This window comes from Chanos chanos, chromosome 10 (genome assembly GCF_902362185.1).
Source record: "Chanos chanos chromosome 10, fChaCha1.1, whole genome shotgun sequence".
Lineage (NCBI taxonomy): Eukaryota > Metazoa > Chordata > Actinopteri > Gonorynchiformes > Chanidae > Chanos > Chanos chanos.
This window is the reverse complement of record NC_044504.1, coordinates 11,513,063-11,538,340: the sequence shown is the minus strand read 5'-3', so window position 1 is coordinate 11,538,340 and position 25,278 is coordinate 11,513,063. Positions and strand designations below refer to the sequence as shown.

Here is a 25,278-nt window from a genome sequence, read left to right as displayed (position 1 = left end):
CCAGGACAGGAGCTTCCTTGACTACGACTGGGTGAAGAAAAATCAGAGTTTAGAGCAGTATATATCCTGCAGTCCTTCTCTCTCTCTCTATGTCTCTCTCTGTCTCTGTCTCTGTCTCTCTCTCTCTTCTTAATGTATTCAATTTAAAAGTTATATGCAGTGAAACAAGACAATACTTTTTCCTGTTAAGTCCATGATGGAAGTCATCATCATCTGCATCATAATATGTAGAGACACTGATCCTGTTGGTCATTTTACAACAAAATGAGTTCTCAACCTATGTCCGTAATTCACCAATATATAAATAAATAGACAATTATTTTAATTTCTAATTTTCTTCTTAAATTGTGACTCCTCAGTCAAATACAATAGAAACAGTAGGTTGTAATGCACATTGCGTTAAAATAAATGTGATTTCATATTAAGACATGAAACCTCTGTGAACTGTGTTAAGGATGTACATGTACACACCCAGTAATGCATTTTTCTGTAAGGGCTGTTGCTGTTTGCTTGCTAATGGTCCATATGGACAAGACTCTGGGTGTTTCCTGTTAGGCTAATCTCCAGTCAGTGGGGTGCAGTTTTTTGAGCCAATGTTATCTTAATGTCAGACTACATTTTCTGTGTGTGTGTGTGTGTGTGTGTGTGTGTGAAGGGGACTGGGTTCTGTTATATTCAATAACGTATGTGCTGTACATATAGCAGCTAATGGCCGTCTGTTTTCAGTAGGGTTTGTATTTACTGTAGGTACACAGACAGGCACACACTGCTGCAAACATTCAACTATATGTGCGCGCGCATGCACGCACACACACACACACACACACACACACACACACAGACACACACTGTGGACAAAAGACAGATAGCCCTTTAGCCTAGCCTTTAAAACTGCCATGTAAGGGAGTGATCGAGTGTTTGAACGACAAACAGAGTTTCCACTCGCCTGCCCAAACACACACACACACACACACGCACAATGTGACATAATGAAACACACTGAGACAAATAGCTACACCAGTGTGTTTTAGTGTGTGTGTGTGTTTTTGTATTTTAATTGGACTGTTTTGTGCAACCCTCAAAGCTTATTCCGTGTCTGATCCACAGAGGTCAGAGGTCAACTATGACAGGTGTCTAGTATCTGCAGATGCATGTTGGTCTGAGAACAGGTGCACAGAGAGGGGAATCATGGGTAATTGAGAAGATCTTCACCGTCTTTGTAAAATACAATGACAGACAAACATCTCATGTCTAAACCAGAGGACAATGGAGAAAAGAGAAAAGAGCTCATTAGATCAGCACTTGAGATCTAAGGCTGTCATAACAATAGACCAATGCACGTACACTGAAGAAGCAACAAGAAATCGAATATGACTGAAAATCAATTTCTGATTACTATGAGAACTTTCATGGATTTTGATTAAACATTTGTGCCAAATACTTGGAAATTTTCATTTGAATCAGTGCGTGTACTAAGCCACCGTCAAATTGCAAAAAAAAAGTAAGAATGACATAATGTCTGAATTGACAATAAATGTTTATAAACATAAACACAACTTTTATTCTGTCTATGATGCGGAAAAAAACCATACAATTATCATAAAATATAATGATACCCATTCATTAGTCTTTTCTGTTTGAAGCATCTTATCCTTTAATTTAATTATGGCCATTACATTGTACTGATTCACACAGAGGCTTTAACTATAGAGATTACTGCAAAGTTTTTATATGGAATGGCTGGGAGTACAAAAAAGAGACTTTTGGAGCCATATGGTGTTTCACAGAAAATAAAGAATTATATATATTTTTATACCTTTTTTTTTTAACCTCTATTATTGTATATACATACTGTATTCTCTATGGTTAAGTCGAAATCTATCCAATGCCAGTGCTCTTGTGGAATATTCCATTTTTTTAAACAAGCTTATTTATAACCCTGAGTAAAATAGTTCTCATGTCCTAAAAGGCAGATGGACAGATCTTATGTGTTAAATTTAACATATATAATCAATACACGTGATTTATGACATTTTTATAGGTATTGTCATGTTGTCATGCAGCAGCTTGAAAGGATCAGAGTATCACTACGAGGGGACAATTACCTGAGATTATAAAGATTATAGATAAAGCAACTATCTAAGGAGACCTAGTCAGATGCTTTAAGCCAGATGCTTTATCTCTGTCTGTGATATGAGCACAAATTTGTATTATGTGTTATTTGCTCATCTAATTGCCCATGTGTGTGTGTGTGTGTGTGTTTTTTTTTTAATTATTGTCAAACTATTGTGTTTGAAAAAAAAAACATTCGTATATGTGCTTTACCTGTAGTTCCTTGACAAAAGTGAAAGAAAAAAGTGACAGGATGTCTCTTAGAACAAGCCTTTGGTCATCCACACACTAAAAGTTACCTCTGAAATTCTTTCCTACATGATGTTGATGGTGCTTTGTGTTCAGTAAACTTGAGCTGTCACAAAAGTCCAAAAAGTTTATTTAGAGGTGACAGATTAAATAGAGGTGCCCAACCCCCCCCCCCCCCCCCCCCCCCCCCCCAACCGCGAGTAGCAAAGAACTTGGTTGACATGAATGATAACTGAGGAGGTGGTGTGGTTATACAGTAATCATGAGTAAAGGAAAGATGGTGTTCTGTCTTTGAATTATGGATTAGGAAACTCAAGACTTTTACAGTAAATAATGCATGATGAGTAACACACACACACATGCGCGCGCGCACACACACACACACACACACACACACACACAAAGACACACATACACACAACTTTCTCTCTCCTTTGACCAACAATGATGCAACAAACCAGCAACAACAAAGAAGTCTGATGTTTGTCAGGAGAGAGATAATGCAGAAGAAAGACTGAAATTTGACAACCTGTCCTGTGACATACAGGTGAACGTTCCTCCACTCTTCAGTCAAACTCACCACTGAAAACATTGATTCCACCCCATTTCTTTTCAGCAAAGAAATTCTGTGCATTTCTGGGTGTTCAGGTTTTGACCTACTGACCATCTTTCCAAACAAGGCTGTTTTTCAGTTAATCGTGCAAAGCATTTGCATTGAAATGCCTCTGATGTATATTTAATGCTGCAATATAGTGAGAAAGAAAAATGCTAATTGGTTCATCTAGTTTTTCCAACTTCTAAAATAAACATTAGCTCAGTGTCATACTTCTCCACCATTATGAATAAATTAGTTGGAGCACTGGTCTGCTCTTCAGCCAGTGTGCGTGTGATTTAGACGGCACACACCACACACATATACAGGCAAGCACGCACGCATGGACGTACACATGTGGGCATGTGTGTGCACACACATACATACAGAGAGAGAGAGAGAGAGAGAGAGAGTCACAGGATCCATAGATTTCTTCTCTATAGGGGACTATGTGCAGTTAATTCATGGTTATAAAATGGTGAGATGGGAGTGCAGTGAAGCTTGACATTAACCACGCTCTGTAAATTACACACAGACACACATACATATCTGAAACCAATGCTTTTACTGAACGATGCACACAAAGACGCACGCACGCGCGCGCGCACACACACACACACACACACACACACACACTTTTCTTTAAACTACATATAGAGTTTGTCTCCCTCTACTGGTCAATTATTATCAAATCTATAGAATCTCAAGGGCAGCTAAGCATAGAATGCGACTCTGCTGATTCGTAATGTGTGTGTGTATATATATATATATAGGGTTGTGAAACGAGTTTTGCAAAAACTTTCCATTGTGTAAGATTAATTAACAAAAGCAAAACCTACTGCGAGTTTTCTAAATATTGACTTCAACAGGACAGGACAATGGTACAACAATACAACAAAAGTGGTAAAAAGATGCTCATATTATATTTTCCCTCCTTCTACGGAGTACAATGCCAAAATAAGGGCCTCTTATTTTACACTGACAGGAAAAAAGAAAAAGAAAATCCATCACGGTGTGCGCAGGCTCTTCATTCATAGAAGCATCAGCGCGGATGAGTAAACAGCCATTAGGGGTGTAATTTGTCTTTATGGAGACATAAGTCACTGAATTGAGAACTCCATTATGATCACACATTAACTGGGATCTAATCAATCTAAGCTTGATGGGCAAAAAACATTCAAACATAGTGAGACACGAGAACAATTCACTCAGATTGCAAGACGTTTATCAGACATACTGGCTTTCCGTACCGAGGCATCTGTTTCTCAAGGAAACCGTGATGTCGTCGGGCAGTGACGGGGTGTTCGGACAAGTCGTGCTACCTATCGATATGTGCTATTTAGCGGTTCTGCGCATGCGCTAAGCGTTAGGGCGAAGGTTAGACTGCTGTCAGTTCGCGCTGCGGTAGCATTTTTCAACAAAGGCATTACTTCAGGACGAAAGCAGATATTTCAGGCAAACTTCTTGTGCATCATCACAGGAAAGAACCCTTGCTGGGAAATCATTAACCCTCTGTGTTGGCCATTTTGCAATGGTTGTCTGGCAATGGAGTCCAAGGTATCCAGGCATCAAATTTGGGGTCAATCCATCATTCCCAGTTGGGTCATCAACAGGCCAAATTTGAGAGTACAATTTTTGTATAACTTTTGAACTGTTTGTCCGAGATTTGTGATCCTTATTTACCCTTGGTCCCTGGATCACGGTGAATTGAATAGACTCATTTAACCTGTTGGATTTTAGGTAAAAAATCCATGAATCATGGATCATCAAGAGACAGTTCTGACAGTGGGTGTCAATGTGTCTGTTCACCGTGTGATGGACTGGTGTCCTGTTCAGTGGTTGTTCTGAATAATTGTCTACTTGGTGGCTCTGTGGCCCTGTGACGCTTGGCCCCTTCAACCCTGCTACCATATCATTTTTATTAAAATAATCTTAAATGATTTTCTCAGCTCATAAGGGTTTAACCTCTTGTCCTTTTAATAGTTTGAATGATTATATGCATAATGTATTTGAACAAACATTTGAAAAGAAATACTGAAGTTAGTAAAAAAAAAAAAAAAGTGTTAGCACGCAAGAAATAAAACATCTCATAAGGAATTGAGCAGACGAACCAAATTATTTGATGGTTTATTACCTGTTTTTCTTAAATACATAACAGAAAAATGATCAAATAAAGGGTCAATTTTTCAAAAGTGTTGATGCCGAAATTGTCCTCCAATTCTGCAATGACCCTCTTGACTAATTTAATCCTATGTGATTTGGATTTTAATTTTTGATTTTCCCTTAAAACTGCTAATAGTATCTCAGCATACAGGACAATTTTTTGCTGTCGAACAATCTTTAAATCTCAATATGCAGTGTTTTATCATTTCAATAATGCCGTGACGACACAATGTCATGCACAAGGCATCAGAAAACACAGTCACCAGAAAACAAATTTGGACGGAATTATGAAACACTCTGCTGTCACATTTGATAAATCATGACCAAAATTCCTTGAGGTGCTGAAGCACCCTTCTGGCACCTCCCATGTAAACAGCAAAGGGGTATGACAGGAAAACAAGATCCTACTTGTTAACTTTCGGTTTCTCTTGAGTATCACACCCTCACCGCACTGTGATGATTCAGACAGTGAAACATCTTCTGACGTGTTCAGTTGAATGATATTGTCACTCTCATGGATGTGCCAAACACAGTCCAAACATACTACATAGTTTTCTACATCATGTGAAGCAGTAGTTTGTTGAGCTTGTTGTCGAAAACAGACCATAATATGCTGAAATAACTCAGTCAGCTTTCTCTGAGTTTATGGAAATGGAAATGTTCATTTGCGCACTATGATAAGTTACAGCTACAAGTGTGTATGTTACATTTTTGTGACATGGTGACAGCCAAGCCACTATAACGCATGTACCGTGAGTGAGAGCGATAAAGTTTCAGTTCAGTATCTGCGAATTCTGATGTTTACCTCCCCTGTATTAAAGGAAAAAGAAACTGTGGTTGTTTAATTAATGTAACTGTCTAATGCTTCAAGTAGTTACACGCAAAGTAATCTTTTACTAACAAGTTTATTCTTGTTCAGGTTATGTATGTGACAACTGTAATATCAACAAACATATTTCATTTAAGTAATCTGAACATCAAACAATTCAATAAACAAAATAAACAAAATCAGTTTCTTGAATGAGAGTTTCTTTCTGTGAAACTGTTTTTTTTTTTTTTTTTTTTGAATGACACCTTAGTTTCTGTCCCTCTCGTGGTTGTGTAACAAATTAGAGGAGAGGAGGGTGTGGCATTTTCATTTTAAAAAGCAACAGGAGGAGAAATGAAACTAAATCAGTCAGGAGCACTCTGCACATGCTGCACAATGGCCAAGACCAAGATCTCTGTGGATGAAGATCAGCTCAGCTGTGTTATCTGTTTGAACCTGCTCAACGAGCCTGTGACTATTCCATGTGGGCACAACTACTGTATGGACTGTATTGATCGTCACTGGAATAAGTTTAACGACTTTAACTGTCCACAGTGTCGAGTGAAATTTGGCGCGCGACCTACTCTGAACAAAAACACGGTACTGGCTGATGTGGTCGAGAGAGTGAAGAAGAAAGGATTCCAAGCCGAACCTGCTCAGCTTTGCAAAAGCCCTGGAGATGTAGCCTGCGATATCTGCAATGGGAAAAAGCGTAAGGCCTCTATGTCCTGTCTTGTGTGCCTGGCCTCTTACTGTGACAAACATGCCCAGACGCACTATGGCTCTCCTGCCCTGAAGAGACACAAGCTGATCAAAGCCAGTACACAGCTCCAAGAACACATTTGTCCACATCATGACAAACTACTCGAAATGTACTGTCGTACTGACCAAAAGTGCATTTGCTTAATGTGCCCAATGGATGGACACAAAAATCATGATACAGTTTCAGTGGCTGTTGAAAGGATAGCGAGGCAGGTAAGTGTCAAAAGGATCTAGTATCTTCATAGATGGTGGTGATCTGGGTACTTTACAGAGAACGTGGTGGGGATGTGGTTCTCTATAGAAATTGCTGGGATGTTGAATGGTAGTCAGAAAGCCCATTTTTATGCTTTAGTTTTAAAAAATCAAGGCTGCAATCTTCATATTATGTGATACTAGTGAACCACAGCACAGTGAAAAGGAAATTGCATTGAATTGCATTGCAACTGTATGTGATAGAATATGGTGTCACGGGATCAACTGCAGTGTTAAGTGATCTACAACAGTTGAAGCCGACTCTCTACATGACTCATCATGTCAGTCTGTTTAAGCGATCTGTATTGACTGTCTCTAATTGGTCGCATTTGAAAAAAAAAAAAAAAAAGCTGTCACGAACTATCGTGAACTGAGAGGAAGGCTGGATGCAAGTGCGAGCAGTTCATTATTATAATCCAAATCGCATTCCAAATTCATGGTCAAACAACAGGCAGGGCCTGGAACACAATGAACTAGCTACTGGGGGCTAGGTAAGGTCAAAGTCAGGAATAAGGTAAAGTGTATTTAATGGATAGTATAGAGAGAACAGGGCTAAACAAGAACAGAGAGAACAGGGCATGACAAACGGGACAGGGCTAAACTAAGGGCTAACAGGGTCAACTAGGAACAAGATAAACTAGGCACTAGGAATTAGGAACAAGGAATGGCTTGGTACAGACAGCAAGTGCAAGACTTTGCAAGGGGACAAAGAACAACACAGGGGTATATTTACATACACACAGTTGGGGAACAAAGAACTCCGTTATGATTACACATGCAATAATTAACTGACAAGGGGTTTAGCCGATAAGATCCAACTTGGCTTTGATAAGCCAAGAGACAGGGAAGTGGAGACAGAGACCCGACAGGTACAAATGCCATTCTGTACTTATGTATTATGGCCCCATTATAATAAGAAATCTCTTTGTTAATCAAATATGAGGCAAATGAAGTTCTGGTCAGTGACTTACAGGAATGGCATCCTGGCTAAAGCAAGCATTGGCAGGTTTGCATTAGCTCTGAGCACACTGCCTGCAGCTATCTCAAGCTATTTTTAATCAGTCATATTCTGTAGTCTTGTGACATTTTTGGCATGTTTCACGTGAGTGGGATCATTGAATTGTTGTTGAAAGAATAAATTTTGATGTTGTCATGACTACATGCACACAACTGTTTTTCAAGATTGTGACAATTCCACTCACATAAATTGTGATTACAAGTAATTTGGGATTTTCAGACAAAACTGGACGAAACCAAAACAAAACTTCGAAAGATTATCCAGGAGAGAGAGAATAAGCTGCAAAACCTCAGACAGACTGAAGATTCCCTCAGTGTGAGTATGAATATTCATAATCTTACAAGACCAAAATACCTGCAGTATTATCTTCAACCTGGAAACGCTATCTTGTGACGAGAACAGATATACACATGATCCTGAAACACCGTCTTAATTCAGTTTCATCGCAATCTCAGAATTTGAACCATTGTGTCGAACCATCAGGGAACCTTTTTTCCAACCCCGCGTTTAGTGAAATGATTGTTTGGATGGATTTTCAGTGGGTTTCTCTTTGTGACCTGCCAGGCCTCTGTACAGGCAGCTCTCAGAGACAATAAGAGAATCTTCAAGGAGCTGATCCAGTTCATCTCGAAAAGACAGACTGAAGTGGAGGACATGATTAAAGGACAGGGGGAAGTTTGTATGAGGGACACTAAAGAACTTTCAGGGAAGCTTCAGCTGGAGATCGCTCAGCTAAGAGAGACAGAACGCCAGATGGAGCAGCTCACCAGCACAGACAATCACATCCACTTCCTTAAGGTAACATTGCCAATAACTCATACTGGATAGAATTTTCCATGTGAGATTCAACTGTGAACAAGGTACATAAGAAAATAATTGTTCAAACTACCCAAAGTTGAAACCTGCATCTTCAGACATTGTTAACATTTTAATTTGATTTGACAGGTTAGGTTAGATTAATGTAGGAAAACATGCTTGTTATACTTTTTAGTGTATTGCTGGCATTCACACTGCCTTATATCAGCATGTCTGAGTTCCCAAAAAACTTTCAAAACTTTCTACATTTTTCTCTAATTTTAGACTTCTCCAGCTGTCTTGGCTGCTCCTACACCTGTCCCCTTGCCCAACACTGCGGTTAAACCTCAGATTTCTTTTGCGAAGGTTACAAAGTCAGTGTGTGTTTTGAAAGAGAAAGTGGCAGAGACCTGTATTTTGGAAATAACTGAAAAAATATCTAAAGCAGGTTTGTTGACAGCATAAACACAAATTACATGCATTGTATTTAAGAAGTTTCTAAGCATAGTAGATTTACCTTTTTTCTCTACTTCTTTCAGTGGAAAACATCAGACTTGTGCCAGCAGCAAAACCTAGTCCATGTAAGTTTTAATAACAGAACATTTTTGCAGGCCTACAATAATACGTGTATGAGAATGGAAGATTACCTGCTTTATGTCTCCCTCTCTCTCATTCACCTCTCTATGTTTTGTTTGGTTTTTTTTTGGTCTAGTGAAAAACAGCGCTTTGGTCGTTCAAGAGCCCCACACTAGAGAACAGTTTTTGAAATGTGAGTTTTGTAAATGCACACTCTCTATGTACACACAGTTAATAATGTACTATCATGCATGAACCATGAATAGTTAATTGAAGTGTTACGTCATGTATCTTCCCACTCTTGACAATTAAGCTGCCATTCTCAAAAAGGCCTGATCTTTAATTTGTTAATTACCAAACAATAACAACCATGCACACTTGAATTATTTCTAATTTTAGCGTGCCTCGTGTTAAGACCACTTTTGAGAGATAAGTGGTCTTAACACGAAAAAATACTTTACACTAAATCTGAATGGAAGGTCAATATAGACACTCCATCATCAATCCTTCCATATTTGACTGAATATTATTCTTTGTTAGTAACTTGTTGGCGGAAACCAGAGCTGTATAGGGAATCTGGGGATCCTCCTTGTGAAAAAAAGAAAATGATTTTTGAACCCATCAGTCCAATAATTTTCTTTACTTCTTTCAGTGGAAAACATCGGACTTGTGCCAGCAGCAAAACCTAGTCCATGTAAGTTTTAATAACAGAACATTTTTGCAGGCCTACAATAATAAGTGTATGAGAATGGAAGATTACCTGCTTCATGTCTCCCTCTCTCTCATTCACCTCTATGTTTTTATTTTTTCTGTCTAGTGAAAAACAGCGCTTTGCTTGTTCAAGAGCCCCACACTAGAGAACAGTTTTTGAAATGTGAGTTTTGTAAACGCACACTCTCTGTGTACACACAGTTAATAATGTACTATCATGCATGAACCATGAATAGTTAATTCAAGTGTTACGTCATGTATCTTCCTGCTCTTGACAATTAAGCTGCCATTCTCAAAAGGCCTGATCTGTAATTTGTTAATTAACAAACGATAACAACCATGCACACTTGAATTATTTCTAATTTTAGCATGCCACGTGTTAAGACCACTTTTGAGAAATAACCCAATTTTTTTTTTAACTGTTTACAAAACAGATGCATGTCAACTCACACTGGACTCCAACACTGTGAATGGACATCTCACTCTGTCTGAATATTACAAGAAAGCCACGTGGACAGAGCAGTTACAGTCATATCCTGATCATCCAGAGAGGTTTCAGGCTTGGCCCCAGGTACTCTGTGCCCAGGGTCTGACTGGGCGCTGTTACTGGGAGGTTAACTGGAAGGGTCCGTATGGGGTAGGCATTGCAGTCTCATATAAAGGAATCACCAGAAATGGACCAGATGATGACTGTGTCTTTGGGTTCAATGATAAGTCCTGGAGTTTGCTCTGCAGTCCTCAGAGATTTACCTTCTGGCACAGCAATGAACAAACTGAAATTACCATTCCCAAAACCTCTAGGATAGGAGTGTTTTTAGATCACAATGCTGGCACTCTGTCCTTTTACAGCGTTTCTGAGACAATGAAGCTCCTTCAGAAAATCCAGACAACGTTCACAGAGCCCCTTTATCCAGGCTTTAGGGTTTTTTCTGGTTGCAGTGCGACTCTCTGTTCCCTTGGCAAACTCTCAGCTCAAGCTGCATTTTAAAGATACACTATACATTTCACTGCACCGCACTATTTGTCACTCAGCCTGAAGGTTTGTTTATTGTTTTTTTATTCTAAAAGCAGAACCATTCCTGATATATATACTTGTTTTGCTTTTTTATTTGACTAATTTTTACTTGGTTCATTTACTTAATTAAGCCCAGTAGAGCTGGAGCTGTAAAATTTTACCACATTGATTTGTTACCACATTGATTTTAGGGACAGCGCACACTCTTATGGTAGAGGGAATGGAAGGTCAATATAGACACTCCATCATCAGTCACTTCATATTTGACTGAATATTATGCTTTGTTAATAACTTGTTGGAGGAAACTAGAGCTGTATAGGGAGTCCTCCTTGTGAAAAAAAGAAAATTATTTTTGAACGCATCAATCCAATGATTCTCCGTAACTGTGGAACGGTTGGAAAAAGCATATGAGAATCAGCTGTCTGAAATGAAGGAAATATAAAAAAAAGAGTCTGTGACCACATCTGCTGTAATGTGGTCGGCGAACGCCAGATTGTCATCTACTGTTGCGCCAACGTTTCTTGCCTTATCGGAGGGTCTTACCCACAGCAAACCTTGGAAAAGAGGATAGGGAATGGGGGACCAGTGGTGGAATGGTGGGAGAGAATGACTTTAAAGACATTTGCTTTGGCAGAAGGAGAGAAATCAGAAAGGGTGTTGGCTGTACTGAGGTAGGAGGTGGGGGGAGTGGATGGGGAGGGGCTAAAGAGTTATCAGAGAAGTTGATGTTTTATCATTTCAAAGAAAAAGATGTGGGTTGAGTGTGCAGAAGGGGGTCGCTGTGTTCTCTGGATGAATCCATGTCTCAGGTAGTGCCAGGCGACTGGACAGAGTCGCAAAGGCAAGGATGCAGTCTGCCTTGTTTTTGGCTGACTGGCAGTACCATAGTCCTACAGAGACAGCGAGGACAGAACATGAATGCTTCTTCAGGTAACGGAAATTAGTTGTTATGTGTTTATGGTTATTTAAACGTAGACTTGTATATCAGTTAAAAATTGGTGTTATTTACCGAAAGCACAAGGTGCAAAGCCGTTCAGGCAGAAAAAAAGAAAATGATAATTAGCTTTTCAGGAGTGCTTTCCTTCTGTGTCTTCCATTGGGGAACTTCTACTGGTCGACTCTCTTGTCTTCATGCGACCAACGCTGCCGCTGGACACTATCGATATGGTGTATCTGCACAAAGGATCCTGCCAATTTATTTCAGTTGGATCTGTCACAGCACATCATAAGTACTTTAGCTATTCTGTTCATGGCCATGCCTTTTGTAAACAATGCACTAACCCTATTGTAAGTTAAGACTAAGACCAACAAACACCAAAACTGCAGACATTAACCTAGCAGTAGCTTGCAGTAGCTTCTTTGTGTGCTTGCAATATTGCTTACAGGTATTGATACACTGCTTGATCTAATCAACAATAGGAATGGTTTGTTTGTCTGAGAAAGTTTTCCATTCAAAGACAGACATAAGCAATAGAAATAGTAATCATTAAAAAAAATCATTCAACAGTCAAGGAGCTGTCCTAATCAGTTACTGTTGAAGCATACTACTAAGAAATGCTAAGGCTTCATTTCAATTTTTTAAAATCTTATTTTTTTTCTATAATAAAATGTTAACCTTACATAAGCTTTTATATTTGTATGTTTTTATCGCTGGAATTATTGCTTTGATATAAAGAGACCTCCATAATATTCTCAGTTGTTTTTGTGTCTCCTTCTTTCTTTCAAAAAAACATCCCACTATACAACATTTGCTGCCTTTATACTGTAAAATTCCAGCATTCCTTGTGTGTGGATTTGTGCGCGTGTGTGCGTGTGTGCTTGCACGTGTTTCTTTGTGTGTTTATATCTGAAATCTTTCATGTACACAGTAGTCCCCCCCACACTCGTCCAGGTCTGAATGTTCTTTTTAAATCCCCTCAAAAATAGCTTTTAAGAGCCTTTTCCCTCATGTGTGTACATTAGGGACATAAACCCCTACTGTGTTTGAAGAGGAAAAACAAAACCCAACAAATTCAATACTGTTTGAAGTATCTACCTACTATCAACAAGCAAATCCAATAAAGCTGGGACATTTCCTTGAGATCTCTGATGTCTTAAGGACATACATATTTCCTCAAACTCATCCCATGTGTCCCTGTACTTAACCGTTAGACACATTCTCCCACCGCTGCAGAGCTTCTTACACTACACATTAATCATACTACATCCACCATACGCTGTTCTTCATTTAAAATGTTGTCTTTGCTATTGCACAAGAAAACAAGCAAACATATCCTAAAATCCAAGCTCTTTGCAGTTCTCTTTGTTGTTCATTTGCAAAGTCTGAAACTGGTTAAACTAGATCAGGTTGTATTTTCTACACTGGCTTATTGTTAATGAGAGATTTGTAATTGGTAAAGAAATGTTTTCTGAAAAAAAAAACAAGCCAACAACAATAACAGCTTTGTACTGAACATGGCACATTTTCACTCACTTCGGTGGATGCTCTTATTCAGAGCAATGTTAAGTTATTTCAGTCCAAATCAAAGGTCACACACCTCTGTGTCAGCCTTGCTCAGGGTCAGAATGGCAGTGAAATGTTATGTGTGGAGTTTGAACTCACAACCCTCTGTTAACTAGGCCCAAATGGTTTAGGGCTCAACAAAATTTAGGTCTTGTAGAGAATGAGGTTCTTAGGATTATATTCCTCTGATAATGACACAGTGCCTATGATTTACATCATGGGGCTACAGCACATGTTATCATTTCTAATCTTTATAGACTCTTCAAAGAAACTCCTCAAAGAGAGATTGTAGCACTTTACGCTTAGATGTACCTGAGTACCCAAGACCCAAGGTCACTTCTTCTGTTAGCACTGTGAGCAAGTATCTGGTCTTTATCAACCAGGATTTCCCTCCCTCTTTGTTAGAAAAAGAATGCCCAGTTGTAAGACTCTAGACTTAATTATAGGAAGCAGAGGAATGAAGGTTGAAGAAATTACACAATTGAACAATCATGACAAACTGAATTCATTTCATGGATTGGTTTTTTTAAGTCCTTTTTTTCTTTTTCCCTTCCAGGCCACAGCAATAGATGTAAATATTACTTTATCCATAAAACCATCCATAAAATCCACAAAACAAACTATCACCAATCATACAAGCATATACATACTCTATGCTTTCAGTCATAGTTTCAGCTTCTTGAAGACCATTGGATGGATCTTGCTTTGAAATTAAACACTATGCATATGCCTTGAAAGTGAATGCAAGCATTGGGTCCTGGTACATTATCAATACTGATCGAGCCAGCCAGGAGGCAACAGGTGATTACTTCTATATTTTCAAGGGGGTCACTTCTATATATTCAAGGGGCTAAATAATTTGCTTATGTGAGTGGTAGAGACTGGTGATTGGTTAAGTACTGGGTCTATGTGAGTAAATTATACATAGAAGCACTGTTTATGTCCACCTTATGTATTTTTACTAGGCAATTTAATTGCATGTTTGAATCCAGGCACAGGAGCTGTTCAGGCTGTAGCCTGCAGAGGGAGCTCAAGTACAAGATATTGTTGATGGTCCATAGGTAAGTGATAAGTTACCATAGATTTGTATAATTATTTTTCGAAAAGAGCAATTCTGCACACACACACATACAGAGAGAAGAGAGAGAGAGAGAGAGAGAGAGAGAGAGAGAGAGAACAAGAGAGATTCTAAATTGTGATGTAGACTTGATTTTTTTAATGTTTACCGTACAGTTGACCACAACTGCAGCATGTTTGGTTGCATGATGAAAGCCTCTCTTGCTCCTTCTCTCTCTCATCCTAACATACGACACAAAACTGAGCTTGCGTGCTCATTCACTGATCTGTTTCAGTCCTCGGGATAATGAGGAATCAGTGAAATGCAACCAGCTTATTGGATAATGAGATGAAATCACACACTGCCATGCAACGTTCCTATTGGATAATGAGCTGAAGCAAGACACTGGCATGACACTGCCCCATTAATCTTTCATCTGGTTTGCATTGAGGGCTTTTCTTACTCTTCTTCCCCCAGAGAGAGAAAGGCTTTTTAGAGACAGCAGCTAATTTTAGAAATGATGAAACCGTGTAAACAGACACCACAGCTCACTATATGTTTCTCTCTCGCTCTCTCTCTCTCTCTCTCTCTCTCTCTCTCTCTCTCTCTCTCTCTCTCTCTCTCTCTCTCTCTCTCTCTCTCTCTCTCTCTCTCTAGGCCATATAGACACAGAGAAGAGGGGTCAGTGGGGTAGTGGGTAGAGGGTGGAGCTGTTAAAAGACTGGGGAGGTTGTGTTAGGAAGGTTGATTGATCAAATTCCTTATCAAGTTAATGCCTGTGTATGAACACACACACACATACACACACACACACACACACACAGCAATAGGCTTCATTTTACACTTCCTCTAAATTTCTGAATCCCCTCTTTGATCATCCTCTTCTTTGTTTGATCATTTCACTTCTCTTTTGTGATTTCTTAACCCTTCTCCTTAAGCAAAATCTACCTTCTTTGTTACTGAACAAATACATGTAAATGAAGTTGAGAGCATAAGAGAGAAGCTATTTCAGCTCATTCCTTAGACTTCAGATCAGAAATACAGCGCTTACAAAAGTGTCTGAAGGAAATATTTATTTATCTGTTATGGAGAAGGCAGCTCTATCCAAAGAGCACTAAATTTCACCACGAGTAGATGTTGGTCTCTCTCTCTGTCTCTCTCTCGCTCTCTCTCTCACACACACACACACACACACACACACACACACACACACACACACATACACATACTGAGTATGAAATGAAAAGCAAACTAAACTTAAAAGTAGCATGGCTTCTGTTTTGGTGAAAAATTCTTCCATGGGGTTGCCGGAACCTGTGGATGAATAGGAGGTGAAAGATCATTTATTGTGTCCTTGCTATTCCAGGGATGCCGGTCACAAACACAACAACCAGAGTAGCCATAAAACAATAAAAACAGCCTGTGTTGTTTAAGGAGGAGCAGTTGCCATGACGATTGTGTCCTTAGAGTTAATGTTGGCCCTTGGCATACACAGTTACTTTAGGCCGTGAATATTGGTGTGTACGCGTGTGTGTGGGTGAACATTTGCAACAGTGTCTGTTATCATTTGAGTAGAGTGAGTAGCTTCCTCCACATTCCATGGAGATAAGAAATGTCTTTCGCTTCCCATTCGAGGAGTGTAGACAGAGCATCACTACACAGACTGCATCAGACAGTGAAGTATAAGTGTGTGTGTGTGCATGTGCGCAGCTAATGCAGTCAAGGAATAGGTCTACTTATAACAACGCTTCACTGAGCTCATGTAATACATGCACCCCTCTGTCATCTCTGTAACACTCCAACCACAAAACCTACAAACCAACTTAACATCCCTTCTAGAGCCGCAGAAGTCGAGGCAGCCCTGTAAGATCTTATTGTGACTTAATGATAAAGCAACCCATAGCTTTCACTGAGTTTCACTAGCTTTAACAGAATTCTTTATCTACCCTAAGGCATGAACAAAAACCTCCCTGACTTTCTATTAACTTCTGCTCTTCCACTCTTTACCCTCTCTGCGGGCGGGGAAAAGTCTTCGTTTGGTCTCGATGAGACGCTCGAACAGTTTTGACCACTAGATGTCGGGCTCGTCGTTGCCCTCCTAAATTATTTCAGAGACAAATCCAAAGATTAATTTAAATATCAAAGTACGGAGTATAACGAGTAGTCGTGTTGTTAAGGAAAAAAAACTGTTATCCTTATAGTTGCACACCTGTTTTCAAAATTCTGAAATTCCATTACTGTCTTTGGCACGTGGCGAAAATGATAACAGTTTTATGCAAAAAGGTGTTAATTTAATGGATTCTCAAATTGAACAAAAATATTGTAACAAGAAACTTTATCATCCGCTTTGGTGGCCGGATAAGGACGTGATTAACTCATGAGACTGTTGGCAAAGGTTTTGCTCCCATTCAGTCAAAAATTCAACTGCCAGCGCCAACAGGATTTGGACGAATGACTCTTATCTTTAATAAATATTGACTTCCTTGGGTTACGGCAGGGGTACGTACAAAAGCGCCCCTGTGTTGTCGAGGTTTTCGCACCTTGACACGGAATTAGCTTTAGGTCAAAGAAACACATTGGACTCGATGAGAATGACCCGAAGTAAACAAGGGAAACAAGAGAGACAAGGGAAAGCAAACGAGGCCTTTGGTTCACTAACAGACCCCCGTGTCGGTTGAGTGTAGGCAATTGCCGCAATTCGATTAGGCAAATAGTAACAAAATACAAACTATGGAAGAAAAGGAAGACAGCCGCTAGAATTACAACAATATAGAGAGAAGAAAATTACTTTTGTTCAGTGGTACTACAGTATGATTAAACTTGCTCACACGTAAGCAAACGCTGCATAGCCCCGGGAATTGCGTGACTTTGCTACCTGCTGTTAGAGAGAAATTGCTATTTGCAGGAAACCGTTCCAAAGAAGAACACAGCGCGGGGGATCCCCGCACTTAAAAAACAGACTTTTAGCTCACCAACCCTAGCTTCTTTTGCCTGTGGACATACAGTGTTAGACTGTCACGTCACTTAGGTAAACGATCAAATAAGAAATGTCAGAGACAAAGCTGTATCTGTCTCTTTACAATATGATGGGTTACTACAAGAATAAATCGACAAACATACCCGATCTATTTAAAAACAAAGTATATCTAACATTAGGCCAATCCAGGGCTTATCTTTTCCGCTTTAAAATACAAATACATTTTTTTTTTTCATTCACGTTATACCGGTCATATCTCCCATCTCTGATAGGCTCGAGGTTGTCTCCGGTCGGGGTTCTTGCTTTTTTTGTTTGTTTGTAGGGGCTATGCTGGTCTTAAGCGGTGGGCTGGCTTTCCGAGTCATTCTAGAGCGAGCGCGGACACAAGGTTCGCACTAGTTCGCCTTTCAGTTGTGTCAGACTCTCAATAGCAGCCGCACGGCAGGGGAGGTACGCTCTGCCAAAACTCAGGATACCCACTCAAGAGTTTGGGACAAGCTAAATCCGTTAGATCTACGAGCACGCACCAAGAGCCGTTATCCGAATGCCACCTCTGCAGAATTGATTCAAGGAATCTAAAGGACCCCGAAAAAAGAACAACTTCATCAGATTTCCCCCTAAAGTCCAACAACAATTGGCAACGAGTTCAATCATATTTGTTTTATTGTGATGCTTGCAAGTTGACCTTGCAAGTTTAGACGCTACTGGGAAAAAACATCTTTCTCCAGAGGCAGTTCGAAAATTTCATCTGTTTGGACAGATTCAAATTAAGTCATTGAGGTAAGGTCACTGATTACTTTTTCGCTTTAACTTAGACTTATAGGTTAGGCATTGCAGCCTGTGTATGATAAACGCCGAAGTTTGAGGATTTCAAACCATTCGCAACATTCGTAGAACAGATTTCTCAAAACTTCTAACTGATCATTTGGGCGAATTGGCACAGAGGTATATGTATTTTCCGATATCGCATGATTACAATGTTTACAATTTTTTGAGAACTCCGGGAGTGCGCGTGAAGAAGGAAGAAAAACAGATTGCGACTCCCCGAATAAAGAACGGCCGCCTTTGAAACTCCTGCCAGGGAAAGAGGGAAGGGATTTTGCGGTTTACAACTCCGGGAAGTTAAGGGTTTCAAACACATTTCAATCAAGACCGTGCTCGCACGCTTTTTTAATTTACTTCTACACTCCGACTGGGCTTCAGAAGAGGGGAACATGTAAGATGTCGCTAAGACAGTTGGAAGTTGGAAAAGACACGCTAAAGGCAGCGTCCGCGGGCTTGGAAAGCTTATGCGCACTGCTTTGTGCTCTGTATGCGTTCCCATGCTCTGAGAGGTGAGGGGCTGCCGTCCTAAGCCGCCAGACGCAATTAATCAATATTCGTCATCGCCTACTTTTATGGTGCAAGGCACACATTCTCCCAGTTGTTTAAATGGTCTGTTAGATACTCACCCGGTACGGAGACGTGACCTGAGAAAAGGTACTTTTTTATGGCTGTCTTACAGAAATTTTTAGAGTTGGACACCCTCCGCTCGCTAAGTTGGATCCTATCCGCACCTGCAAGTATCTGTCTCCAGCGTTGTAGTCATCAGTTTGATAAAGAGAGTGTTGTCAGAAACATAGAACTCTGTGTATAAAATTATAGTAGCTGATGTGCCAATTTTTTTTAGAAGAAGAAAGATATGAAGTAATTAAAAAGAACAGGATGTTTAACATTGTGGTGAAAAATCCATATGCGGAGCATTTGGTGTTCTTGGAGACATTTTTCGTATTCTCCACGCAGTTCAATAGAAAATATGGGAGGAATCCTTAAAGTGTCAGCTGTAATTATGTGGATTAGTTTAATAGTGGCCACAAAGATAGCAACAATGAAATTTAAGTTGAATTGTTGGCTACCTGATCTGTCCCGTGGTGAGAATGATATTTTCTCTCCCTCTCTGCAGACTGAAAGTCCTAATAAAAGACAGGCTGAGAATGGAGAATTTGAATAACTGTATTTAGCAACGAGGGAGAAGCCACACTGCCGCCCCACTCTCTCTCCTTCTTAGGAGAATGAATCATGAACAAAAAAAAGTCTGAAAATGGGGAAGGTCTGTGTCGCATACCGTATCGAAACCTCCATTTGCATATGAAAACTCGGGGGGCTGAAAGAATTCCGCCAGTGTTGCCTCGGCCATTTACGGAACCGGCAGAGTGACAGCCAGTCGAGGATATACAGTCTCCCCTCACGTTAACGTTAGCTTTTCTGGTGAACTGGGGTTGATATAAAAAAGAGACTAAACTGTGGGGTTAGTTGACTCTAAAACGTAATATTTCGCATTTCTGTAATTCTTCAGCCCAAACACCCGCGAATATTCACTTTGGAGCCGTTTTATGTGAATGTGGGCTGTCGACAACCGAAGCGACAGCGTTGCCCCAACACACATTTCCAGAGAAGCTGAAGAGAGGCTGTGTAATCTTGTCACATAATGACACATAATAGCACTGTGATTGACTGATTTCCCACGATGCCTGTTTTTGTCGCCCGTGATCCTTGATATGCTGATGGGTGGGCAGAGTGGACCAGACTTTCCCATGGCGCTCTTAGTCCTCTTTTTTCCCTTCATTGGCTAATCTGTGATCTTCCCCTCTGACAGAAATGAAGTGCACATCAGTAAGGGGTGGCCCCTGCCCCCTTTGTCTGAATGGCTTATTTGTAGTGTGATATAGAATGCCCCCCCCCCCCCCCCCCCCACACACACACACACACACACACACATACATATACACCCACCCATATACACAGTGTCTGTGCTGAAGTCTGCTGAGCAACATTCTGGGGATTTGGTACAAACCACAGGGTCAGCAGATATAAAGACTGAAGAAGTGAAATTTCAGTGACCATATGGAGCTCTCTCATCTCACTGACTGAGGACTCTATTGAGGAGACAGCATATGTGATTGTAATGATTCATATAAAGCTTTGAAACGCAGTGTTCACAGATAGACATCTGTTTGACGCCTCGGTGGTTTTTTTGACTCATAGACTCTCTTATGTGTTAACATCAGTGATTCACATATAGATAAGCCAAGCATTTGTCTTTCATGAGGTCTCTCATCTTCACCCAAGTTCCTCTGAATATCTAGTTTTAAATAGAGTATTCAGCAAATTTGACAGAGAAGAACCAGGGATGGTTAGCCAAACCTCTGGAGTGGAAGTACTGTTCCTGGATGTTAGCCTTCAGGCCTCTAGCCACTGTCTCAACCAATTAATCAGTGTGCCTTTTGGCTATCCTACAGTTCCAGAGCTGATCTGGTTTTGGCGTGGTCCAAGTCCAGGTTTCTGTTGAGCTTCACCGCTAGCTCTGGGTTACTGATGCACCCCTCCCCTCTTTACCTTTCCGACTGATTTTTGGCGATGTTGTTACAGTGTCAGTTAGAGAGCACTACTGTAAACTCTGCTGTAAATCTTAGTTTTTATGGAGGCTCAGGGGAAACTCACTGAGGTTTCAGGTTCAGAGAGTCTTGCCAGGTGACTGCTGTGGAGGAATCAGAAATGTCTTTATTTGTGTTGAAATTAAAGTGTCTCCCTCTTTCTGTTTTTATTCATTCCCCCTCATGCTGCTAATGAACCCCATCTGGGAGAAGGCAGGAGGTTTTTTTTTTCGTGATGACATGGAGAGAGAGAGAGTAAGACAGAGAGGGGGAGAAAGAGAGAGAGAGACATTCTGATATCTATTATTTAACAAAATTCAAAAGATAGTAATACAATTTTAGAAAAAATAACAACAAAACAGAAACTCTCACCCTCTTCCTCCAGAAAGCCTAGCAAAGCCAGGAGTGCAGCAGCAAACCGTTTCCACATTTCAGGTTCACAGAGTCACTTGACTACATAGTACTGAGATTGCACTGCCTCAGAACCAAAACATTGCCATCAGTTCACTAAGAGTCAACTACATAATAACTAAGCAAAAAAAACAGAAGCTTAACAAAAAATGTAAATACATATGTACATAGATACATACATACATAAATGCATATGTACGTACATACATACATACTTACAATATGAATCAGAATGGCAGAATGTTGCCATTTCACTATTTTGATTGTTTGTGAACTGTGAGAGAAAGGGGGGGTGGGGGGTGGTACAAATGTATTTGGTTACATACGTTGGGTCGTACTATGTATGTGCTTGTGCTATAGCCTCCCCATAGACAACGCTAACAGAAGAAATCTATAACAAAAGGTTCCGTTGTTTGTTGGCAGGGCTGAACTTGTGGGAATGACAGGAGGAAAGAAGCTGTTTAGCTCTTGCTCTCATTCTAGTCAACTCTGCTGCTGTTCATGTATTACACACGATCACATTCATTTGTGTGTGTGTGTGTGTGTGTGTGTGTCTGTGTGTGTGTGTGTGCATCTCACACACAAATTGCAGTGATGTCAATGTCTGTACACCAGTCACTACCTTATATAATCTTTGAGTGGTTTAGAGCCTCATACAACAGATCTTCAGAGTCACTGAGAGTCTAATTAAATTAGCTCTGTACTAATTTATTGGATGAAAGATTGATTTAATGAATTGACACAGGGGACGAGACAGGTTTAAACAGTTTAGTGAAATGTTGTTTCATCTCTGTAGTGTCTAATTGTCATGCAAATTCCTGTTGTATTGATGAGAGATTGCTGGTGTGAATCTGTGATTTGAAGTCAAAATGAAATGTGTTTCTATGGCTGCATTCACACCGCGGACATTACTTTTCAATTTCAAACTATTGCTTTTAACAGGTGTATTTTATCTGGCTGTTCAGTTTTTATTTTAATCCATGTCTGATATGAGTCTGTCCTGAAATATCTCACACACCCAGATAAACATCTATATCAGCAACATGAGGTAGTAACATTAAGTCTAGAACACAGCGGAGAAACTGCAAACACACCATTTCTTGAGTTTGACTTTAAGATGATTTGTAGTGGACACTGGTTGGGATTTTTTTTGTCTTATGGTGACAGGGCCAAAAAGGAAAAAAGGGTCAGTAATTGTCAAAAGTACAGTAATGGCCAAGGTCATCTTAAGGTCACAACGTGTTCTATCATTACTGTCCTCTATGTTTTCACCTGTTTTGTTGAGAGTAAAAATAACCGTTCGGGATTGAATGGTTCACACTCAGATTGGATGGTCAAGACAAATGTGATCTCTGCTCTAACTTAGAATTTTTTTTTTTAATGCTTCGTTCTTCCAAGTGTTCTAAAAACATCTAATCTGTTTCACACAAGTGTAAACATTGTCGCTGAGCTACTTTTAGTTGAAGTGCGAATGTTGTTATAGTCATTTGTTAGGTTAAGAGTGTAATCAAATCTAGAACTTGGCACACTAACTCCATATTCCTTTCAGTTCTAGAACATTAGAACTTATATACCCGATTTCTCCTTCTGTTTTGTATAACTGTTTTTTTTTTCTTCATGAAAAAAAAACCAAGATAAAACACTAATTTGTCACAGCAGACATTTCAATGTCTTCTTTCATGAAAAAAAAATACAAAGATTTGCATTTTTCTAAGCAGTACCACTGATGTAGACTTGTACTGGCTGCAGGAGTTAAAATCCACTTAAAAATAGCCATTAATAGCCGTCCTCGTAACACTCAGAGGGGTTTAACAGGAGTTAAATAAGTACTCCAAGTCTTCAAAAAAGTTACTGTTGGAGTGACAGTTAAAAAAGAATAAAATAAATAAATAAATAAAGGGCAGCAAAACAAAGTTGACACGATTGCGGCCGACTCTTTCCTTCAAATTATCCTTCCCCCAAATTACCACCAGACATTTTCCCTCACTCTAATTAAACATTAGGTTTTATTTATTCCAGATGCAGGTTTTTTGAAGTTTTATTTTTGTAAGAGAGTTCACTCTCTCTCTTTCTCTCTCTCACCATCTCTGGTCTGGGAATTGTACAGGGCAGAACAGACCCTTGTAGAATTGTGCCGAGACTTAAAAAGGCATACAGAACATACCAGCAGATCAAATCAAACCAGTTTGTATTATGTCACTGATACTGGGGTATGGTCATGCAATGACAAGGGCACATTGGAAGTGGTACTTGATATATTTTATGTCTGTTGTGTTTAGAGCTCTGCACATGGAAGTTAACAGTGAACCAAACACTTTGGCAGAAAAGCATTACTGGTCAAATAAGGAATTGTGTGCCCTTACACGCTCTATTAATGCCCATTGTGCACATAAGATCTGAGACTTTTGAGCTCTCTTGTAAATTCCTACCCTCAGTAATAATCTACCTGGTCCTTTAACATTACACACAAAGACAGCTTACGCACACTCATCCAACAACATTACAGATATCAACAGCTGCTTACACATACACACATACAACAACATTGCAGATATCAACAGCAGTTTAAACACACACACATACAACAACATTACAGATATCAACAGCAGCTTACACACACACACACATACAACAACATTACAGAAATCAACAGCAGTTTACACACACACACATACAACAACATTACAGATATCAACAGCAGCTTACACACACACACATACAACAACATTGCAGATATCAACAGCAGTTTAAACACACACACACACATACAACAACATTACAGATATCAACAGCAGCTTACACACACACACACATACAACAACATTACAGAAATCAACAGCAGCTTACACACACACATGCAACAACATTACAGGTATCAACAGCAGCTTACACACACACTCATACAACAACATTAGAGATATCAACAGCGGTTTACACATACACTCATACAACAACAGAGACATCAATAGCAGCCCTCAAAAACTTTTTTTTTTTTTACGTATAACACACACACAGAAACACACATGTTAACAAAAAGTGGCCTGAGCCCTAATGTTTATCTGACACCGTGAGAGAGACCAAAAGTGTTTTGTGGTGATCCAGATGGTTTACGTGCTGATCTAGTGAACATCAGTCTCATCTCGGTGTTGTCTGGAGTAAAAATAGACGTCTTTATTCATCCTGACACATATGTGAAGTGGAGCAAGTCAATTCAGGGAGATAAGGATCTTCTCTCGCTGTCAGTCTCAACTTAAAGTGCTTCTTGGAAGACTTCCCTCTCCCCTCTACTGCTCCTCTCTTCTTCCCTACAAGGAAACTCTGCATTGGTCCTAATGGAGCAGGCTGGATTGACAGGGTCTGTCAGTTGCTTTTGTTTGATGAGTGCATTTAAAAAGAGGTTATTTTAATAGCCATGTTAAAGCTTTGTTTTGTAGTATTGAAGCATGTCTATTTTTTGGGAGGCTAATGGCTAATGCTGAAAAAGTGTGTCTTATGAGCCCTCAGGTCATGTATAAGTGAGATAGCGAGAGTGAGAGAGAGAAAAAGAGAGAGAGAGACTAGGTAAGCCTGTGGGATGTAAGTAACTGAGGGAGGAATAAAAGCAAGTGGAGAGATAGATAAAAGAAAATGAGTGTGGCTAACAGCAAGTGACTGTGCGGTTGGGCGGGGGGGCGGGGGGAGGGGGGTGTAGGGAGGAGGAGGAGGAGGCAAAGAGGGTCATTAAAAGGACACCCTCTCACTTGCAGTAAATGGCTGTAAAGTATCTGGTTAATCTGCCATCATTAGCCAGATTAAATCAGTGGGGATTTGGTTTTCCCATCAGATGCAATCAATGTGGCTAAATCAATAAAGCAAGAGGATATT

At 39.9% G+C, this 25,278-nt stretch overlaps 1 protein-coding gene across 1 annotated transcript; it reads left to right on the top strand.

The window, feature by feature from the left end:
* Positions 1-6,320: 6,320 nt before the first annotated feature.
* LOC115822796 (E3 ubiquitin/ISG15 ligase TRIM25-like) lies at positions 6,321-11,026 on the top strand. Its single transcript, XM_030786715.1, has 5 exons — positions 6,321-6,899; positions 8,533-8,754; positions 9,037-9,163; positions 9,464-9,520; positions 10,473-11,026. Exons 1-5 carry the CDS (start codon positions 6,321-6,323, stop codon positions 11,024-11,026), a joined length of 1,539 nt encoding a protein of 512 aa, XP_030642575.1.
* Positions 11,027-25,278: the final 14,252 nt, after the last annotated feature.